Source organism: Mesitornis unicolor, unplaced genomic scaffold, assembly GCF_000695765.1.
Source record: "Mesitornis unicolor isolate BGI_N332 unplaced genomic scaffold, ASM69576v1 scaffold21341, whole genome shotgun sequence".
In the NCBI taxonomy this organism is placed as follows: Eukaryota; Metazoa; Chordata; class Aves; order Mesitornithiformes; family Mesitornithidae; genus Mesitornis; species Mesitornis unicolor.
The window spans coordinates 27,931-36,017 of NW_010163374.1; the positions used below are offsets into that span (position 1 = coordinate 27,931).

Here is an 8,087-nt window from a genome sequence, read left to right on the forward strand (position 1 = left end):
GAGAGTATTACAGGGACTTTAAAAATTCTAGTTTCAGAAATACAACAGTACCAAAAAAAAGTATTAATACTTCATACAAATGTTTAAGTCAATGCTGGCTAATATTTTGATGTTGCTGAAGGCAAACAAAACTAATAAGCAATAATAGCTTTCTGTATTTTATATTGGACTGCATGTTTTAAGTAACTATGTTAATTATAAACTAACCTAGAACAGTAATGATCGAAGCAGGGTAAAACCAATACATTTTGTTTTCTTTACTTTATTTCAAAATAGAGTGATTATAAATACATTCTTGTTATATTTCCTTCCCAACTCTTTGGATGCAACAAAAAAAAAAAAAAATCTCACTGTGCTCATTTCATACAATATCAATGTACAAATCATGCAAAAGATATTATACCACCATCACCGGATGTGTTTTGTTGATTCTGAAACATGTTAACATTAGTCATTAACATTAGGCCATGCCTTTCATAATTTATATCATCATTATGGCTTTTTTTTAAAAAAAAAATCTTTTTTTTTCAAATATTTTTTATACTAGATTTCTGTATTATTGTCAATCCTGAACACTAAATACAAAACATGAATTGGCTTGCGTTCTTGCACCATGGTAGTTGTTTTCTGATAAAACTGCACAATTTTTTTCTGTTTTCAAGGAAACAATTACACTTTATTGATTTTATTTAAAAATGGAATCTTCTTTATAATACAATGAAGACAACAGATTATGTTAACACCTTCACTGATATAGTTTATGTCTATGGGTCTTAACAGCCATTTTACAAGCATGGCCACTCAAACCAATATAATGAACAGAGAGATCTGTTAAGCCACATCCGAAGAGTCACCTTCCCAGATAGACTGACTCTAGATTTGAATGGACATTACACTAAAACTGCTGTGCAGACACATACACCGTTTCAAAACATGGAGGAAATAAACTGACATTAAGGTTGTCATTCAAAGTAACAATTTCACAGAACTATAAAGTTTTGCCAACTTCTGCATTCTTCACTCACACTATTATGCCTACATATTGCACCATAGATGTAAAACAATTAGAAACCATTTCTACAGGAAAATCCAGATTGTGCAACCTTTATAGATGCTGGTGAACCAACACTCAACTGCATAATCCCAAAAGAGTCACTGAGCTCTATTAATTATACACAATGTTTCTGAGCAGGCTCTTTTTGAAGTCAATGACAAAACTCTATGTAAGCCCCACTCTTGTGCAGGTGTTTAATTATTAGCTCCTGGACAGCACCTCTGCACATGATTTAGGTTGAGGTTAAATACTTTACTGGATTGGGACCTCAACGAGCAGGAAAGTCTGACCAAGTTTAATGGTACAGCATAACAGTTCATTTCTTCCTCTTTTGATCAGTGAATAGAAGACCTCACAACAACAACAAAAAACAACAACAACAAAACACAACACAAAATAAAACAAAAAAAAAACCCTCAATTTTTTAGCCGAGGAAGGTATGATCATTTCTCATTGTTCTTTTAACTAAGGGCAACACAAGTCATAAGAACATTAGTTTTAACATCACTTAAAAGTACTAGCTTATTTGCTATTTTTAGTATTTTTAATGCATGCCTCTCGAGAGAAGGGTAAGGGACATGACAGTCTCTGACAATGCACTGAAGTGTGTCAGAAGCCTTGCACTTTGGCAAATCCCAGCAAATCTCAACACATCCTCAAAGCCACGCAGCACTGTGAAAAGCAGGCACAGTGACTCATTATTCTCAGCCTACTGATGGAGCCATTGTAGACTACCATAGGGCTATTATAGTCCACCATGTCAGTGCATCTTTAACACTCCTTAATCCATAGACTCTTGACACAATAAGCTCAAATGTTCTTATTCAAGCCTTGGTCATGTTTTGCATCATTGGGCAACCAAAAACTTTTTTATGTTAGAAATGCATATGTACACGGTATCCATGTCCTGAAAAATCCCTGTCACATCCTGAATGAAGTTAATTATTGTGCATGGATAGCAGCAGCTTTTTGAAAGAAACTCAGCCGTTGATTGACCTGTTATAATATTATTATCTGAAGTTATGTATATATTTTGTAGTATGGATAAAAATAATAAAACAACTCTCTTTCTAAGCTACAAGAACATTAACAAATGTCTGAAAAGAAGACAAATGTCTTGTTTTGCTTTCTCTTGAATAAAGAAGCAGTGCTTTTTTTTTTCTGGTAAACTTTGCTAAAAATACACCTCAGGCTGTTTGCCAAGTATCATTCCAGAATAAAAATTTCACAACAGTATCATAAAGCCCTGAAGTTAGAGGTCTATAATGGAAATAGCTGACACAGCCTTCTCAACAGTATTAATATTGGGTCTTGCTGTATTATTTGCTAGTTTCAAATTCATGAAGAACATTCATGTTTATATCCTACTAATCTTAATTGATTTATGTATTGATTATAAAAAGTGGAGGGGGGAAGACTCTGGAAGCAAAGGAGTCAGAGGATCTTATCCAAAGCTCATTGAAATGAATGAAAAAGTTCCTTTCCAAGTCAAAGAACCTTTGTTAATCTCACAGTATAGATGTGCTGTATGATACTTCACCAATATATCTCCATTGTCATCTCAAGGTACAACCTATCAGTGAGATACAGTGGGGATTTTCCATTCTCCTGACTACTTTCTTTTTCCTAGCTACTCAGATTCAGCTTTCACAAAGGCAACTTTTTACTCTCTAGATACGAGCTACACAATACTTGAACTGAGACCACTATATTCATTTTACACTGTGGTTTTAAATAGACATGATTTGCAATATTCACTGTTCTGATCAGTTTTGCTGACCAACAGAAGTCAGACAGACAATAAGAACAGAAAACTTATGCATAAGCAATTGAATTGTTTCCCTTACCATGAATTCTTGTAAATACTTGTGAAAACTATTCAGATTAACCTCTAGAACCCTGAAAAGCAAGACAACTGATGGCAAATAATGGCCTAAGACACAATACTAAAAAAACTAATGAATCTATTTAAAAATGCACCATTGGTAACAAATCTGAAATAAGATAATATGCTAATTTCACAAGAATAGTACAGAACAACTTTATTATTATTATATCTGATCCCTTAATTCTGGATAACGCTATACGTTACATCTCCAGTTTCCGTTTGGTATATTGTTCTGTTTTTATTTATACTGAATGATTAATGTATTGTGATCAGGAAAACAAGTCAGGCATATTAAATACATATTAAGGAGTACATATTTTTTTCCTATTTAGTATACAAAGTATTTCATAAATATGAATTATATTACAAAAATAATTTCTGCTACGCTCACACAGTAAGCACTTTGACAATTTTGGACAACCTGTTGGGGTTGCGAGAGTTTCACGTAACTGAGAAGGAACTCTAGTTTTAATTGGAGAGAAGTCTTACAACAGATTCTGCATAAACATCAAGTATTTTCTTCAGATACCACAAATACTGCAGAAGTCAGTTTGAACTGTTTTCTTTCTCCTTTTTTTTTTTTTCTTTTTAATTTTATGTATAGACATGTATGCTTCAAGTGGTCAAATTTATTTCATAGGTATGTAATGCATGGTATATTTTAAACAAATATTTGCACAATTTAACATTATAATTCCAGTGGTTTCAAGATGCAGGCCATAAATGTAACCAATTTACATATACTATCGAATGTTCTCTCTTTGCATGCTTGTTACTTTTCGGATAATCTTTAAACAGTGTCGTTACACCACCACAGATCAGAGGATTACTCCAGTTCCACTAACTTAAATCCACGTGCAGGATGAAGGACCCAGCTGAGGTACAAATACCAGTACAAGGTTTCTTGTGTTTGTTCTAACAAATCACAAGGAGACGATGGTTTTGCATTTAAGGTACAAAACATATATGCCTCTTGAGGTTAAATTCAGTGTAATGTGTATAAAGCATCCCTTTGGCAATAGAGTTTGCAGTATCCCTACAGAATTCCACAGGGCATGAGCTTTATATAGTAAAATCTATTAAGGAAATTCCCCTCTACTTGACAAATCATATGCAGCTACAGTTAACCAGACACCCTTGGATACACCTGCCTCTATGCCTATCAATATAATATAGTATTTGGAAGTTAAAAGTCAACAAAAGGCACTTTCATCATTAAATAAATGTCCTCTGTAGGCAATAAGATTGCATGACCTATATTTTATTCAAAGCTGTTTGTTCTTCAAGGACTTGTAGGTAGTCAGGTGAACCTTGAAGTTTAGCTTTTAGTTCAAAATATTCACTTTTTCTTTGTTCTACTACAATTTTACTGTGATTACCACCTATTAGGGATTTCTTGGTTTTTTTATCTTGTTGTTTCTCTGGATAACGTATTTCAAAGCCACTGACCCCTATGCTGTTGTATTCTTTTTTACTTTCAAGAAAATTTTGAATAAATACATTGGAATCCCTCCCAGGGAATAACTCATCCAGTTCATCGATTGTGCTAAGTCTTTTTCTGGTATCCACATGCAATAAATCTTTTTCCTTGTCATTAATATTTCTCAGAATGACTTTCTGCCCTGGTGGGTCAGCAAACGTGAAGCCCGTTTCAGACTCTTTTAAGCCACAGGTATGACTTTTGCTCATCTGCTCAATGGTTTGAGGGATGAAGGCCTCTGCACCTAGTCCGTCTTTTTTGTTTGACTTGTGATCGTGCTTTCTTAGCTGCAGTTGCATAGAACTGCACTCTTGACTTCCAATCCCTTCATGCTTTACAGTTGGTTTTTTGTTGCGCCGAAGCACAAAAACAAGAAGACAAAAAGCAACAAACACTGTTAAAATAAGCACAACTAATATGCTTAAGATTAAGATGGACAATGGAACTGGGCCACCGGGAGGACTTCGAACTGGTCCCAGTGGTGTTGTAAAAGTAACAGCGGGCATAGGACTAGTGAACAGAGCAGATGGCTTGTTTAAAAGTTTAGGGCAGAGGATCTCATTTTTCAGAGACTTAAGTTCAATGTTAGCAAACTGTACAGGCGTTTCACATTTCAATTCCTTCACCACAATACCTTCATTTAGCTTTTCCAGCCACAGTTTTAAAGCGACTAAATCACAAGTGCAGTCCCAGGGATTACCTTCCAAATCAATTTGTGTAAGAGATTTTAGCTGATCAAGAACGCCACTTACAGGTAGATACATGAAATGATTGTTCCTCAGATTCAGTCTAGCAAGTGGTGCACCAGCAAAAATGTACGCTGGCAAGCTTCGCAGAAGATTGTTGTTCAGGTAAAGCAACTGCAAGTTTGGCATTAAGTCAAAGGTGCCTGCTAGGATTTCTTTGATAACATTGTATTCCAAATACAGGTATTGCAAGTTGTGGAGGCCAGCAAACATTTCTGGGCTCAGGCGCTCTATCTGATTGCCATTGAGATACAATCTCCGTAAATTTGTAAGGTTGCGGAAAACTTCTCCTTTGATCACTGAAATCCGATTGCTGCCTAAATGTAGCAAATCCAGCCCCTCAAACTCAATGAAATCTGTAGTGTCCACATTCTTAATATAATTGCCATTTACATGCAGCTTCTTGGCATTTAAAGGTTTTGGTACCAGTTCGGCCATTGACTCTATGTTTCTTTCTTGGCAGTTTACACTTAATCCCAAGTCTGAAGGATGCGTTTTGCAAACACAGGGGACTGGACAAGGAGTTAAAGGAGGCACCCTGGTCTGGTAAGATACAATTTGACTGAGATTGCGATTAGATAGTGCTTTGCCTGCTACTATCCCTGAGATCTTCGAGGGATTTGTAGTCTTTGGTGGCTTTGTGACTAATCTGTGCACTGAAGTTTGAGTGGTGTGGCCATTCGGTGTGCTGTACCCGGGCTCCAGCTGCGAGGGCAGCAGAATGCGCACGTCAAAATCACTCCCTGTCCCCATGGAGCACAGCTCTTGCTTGTTGGTTTCTTTCAGCAGCCTTCCATACAAGTCACTGGGTGTTTCACAGATAGCTTCTCCAATATAGATGTTATAGGGCATGTTCTCCAGCCACGCTTTCAAAGGCAACAAATCACAAGTGCAATTCCAGGGGTTGTCCTCCAGCTGCAATTCGACAATTCTCCCAATGTGTTCCAGAACTCCAATGTATGGAAGCTTCTGTATTCGATTCCCTCGTATATCCAGATGGGTTAGAGAAGCAAATCGAAAAATGTTATCGGGAAGGAATGAAATCAGGTTGTCATTAAGGATCAGGACTTTCAGCTTGTGAAGCTTATTGAAGGCTCCCCGTTCAATAAACTTGATTAAATTGTAGTCAGCTTGGAGATACTCCAAGTTCTCTATGCCAAGGAAAGTGTCAGCTCGGAGAATCTTTAATTCATTGTTGTTCAAGTGCAACTGTTTTAATGCACTAAGGCCCATAAAGGCTCCTCCCTCAATGTTCTGTAGCTTATTATTACCCAGTTGCAAGGACACTGCATGTGTAAAATTAAGAAAGGTATTTGGATACAGAATAATTAGCAGGTTGTTTTGAAAGTTGAGGTGGTAAAAATTAGACCATGGTGGTTTAAGCTGATTTGGTCTGTAGACTGCAACCTTCTCACAGTTGACATAGAGTACATTCTCAACTGACACACAGGAGCAAACATTGCAAATTTCCACAGATATATCAGCATCTGCAGTTGTAGAAGAAACTGGAGATGACAGAACCAGAAAGAGCCACAGAAACATCTTCTTGTGATCAGCAAGCAACCTTAGGCTCCTGAACAAAGATAAAGAATCTAAAGAAGAAAGACGGAAAGAAAAAAGAAAACATTTTTCAGTTGTCATTGTTCCAAAACGTCATCTGGGTTTAAAATTGTATTCCACTGAGCTACTGTACCTGCCAAGGATTATAGATAAACTACAAGCACTGAATTTAAAATAACATGAAAGATTTTAACAACCAAACAAATACACAGGAGCTAGAATGATTTCAAATACGGAAAAACAAACACAAATAACTCTGAGGTCTGTCAAATGTATTTCTATCTCTTGTACATGCCAAACATGCGTAACTAACAAAGTAAAATAACCAAAGGAGATTCCAATTTTATGCATATTTACTCTCCTCAGTCCTGCACTGCTTATATGTTGCCGTGCATTTCAGGGATATTAAACACAAATGCTGATGTTATGCATGCCCAAACATCTGGGTTGGGACAGCACAGTACAGAAAGGATGAAGATACAGACAGAAAAAGCAATGAGTGTATCTACAACATCAACACACACGGATTATCACTATGATAACAGTGAGATTCACTCAAGGGATACATAGGCATGCACAAACACTGTTCCTGTCACTCATTAGATTACATTAGATAAATAGGTGGTAAACTGATCGCAGCAATATAAAGAACTATCCACAAAACAAGATCAGCTCCGGGTGACCAACGGAAGCACACAGATATGGAGGAAGCATGCACAGGCATACAGCCCCATCCCCAGGAATAACAACAATACCCTGGCTTGCCAGGTAAAACAAAGTCACAATTCACCAGCCTGACACTACTGACACCTGAAAACTACTTTTTTTTTTTTAAACATTATGTAATTTGCTCTTATCCCTGCATTGATCCAGAGATGGCTTTCAAGAACCCTTCATATACAATCAGGCCAGCTGAGCTGCCATTTCTTACGCAGGAGAACTGGAGACATAGCATCTCCTCTGAGTTAGAAGGTAGTTAGAAGGTTTTGGGTTGATTTTTTTAAAAACCAAATCAGTCAATAATCAACACACTGCTCCCCTCACCTTCCCCATTCCCCCCATTTCCCAACTTGTCCCTTTCATTTCCTGCTGTGGGAAGCCACCAAGTTGGCAGAAGGGAGCCAGGATAGAAGTGGAGAAAACAGGAGCCAGCTGGAGGGAGGAGAATCGGGCTGGAAGGAGCTGCAAGGAGGGGACCGGCAAAGGAGGGATGAGGGAGGAATGAAGGGAGGACAGAAGGACAAGAGAGAGAAGGAAAGCTGAGAGGAGTCATGGAAGGAAGAGGGGAAGGGATGGCTGAAGAGGTCAAGGAGACGGCGGGGAAAAGAGGCAGCGGAGCAGCCGCTGCTGATTCCCTCA

At 37.5% G+C, this 8,087-nt stretch overlaps 1 protein-coding gene across 1 annotated transcript; it reads right to left on the reverse strand.

Annotated features, from left to right (window-relative positions):
• Positions 1 to 3,200: 3,200 nt before the first annotated feature.
• Positions 3,201 to 6,758, reverse strand: SLITRK4 (SLIT and NTRK-like family, member 4). Its single transcript, XM_010193951.1, has one exon. The coding sequence runs from the start codon at positions 6,708 to 6,710 to the stop codon at positions 4,197 to 4,199; it is 2,514 nt and encodes an 837-aa protein (XP_010192253.1). The 5' UTR covers positions 6,711 to 6,758; the 3' UTR covers positions 3,201 to 4,196.
• Between the last annotated feature and the right edge of the window lie 1,329 nt (positions 6,759 to 8,087).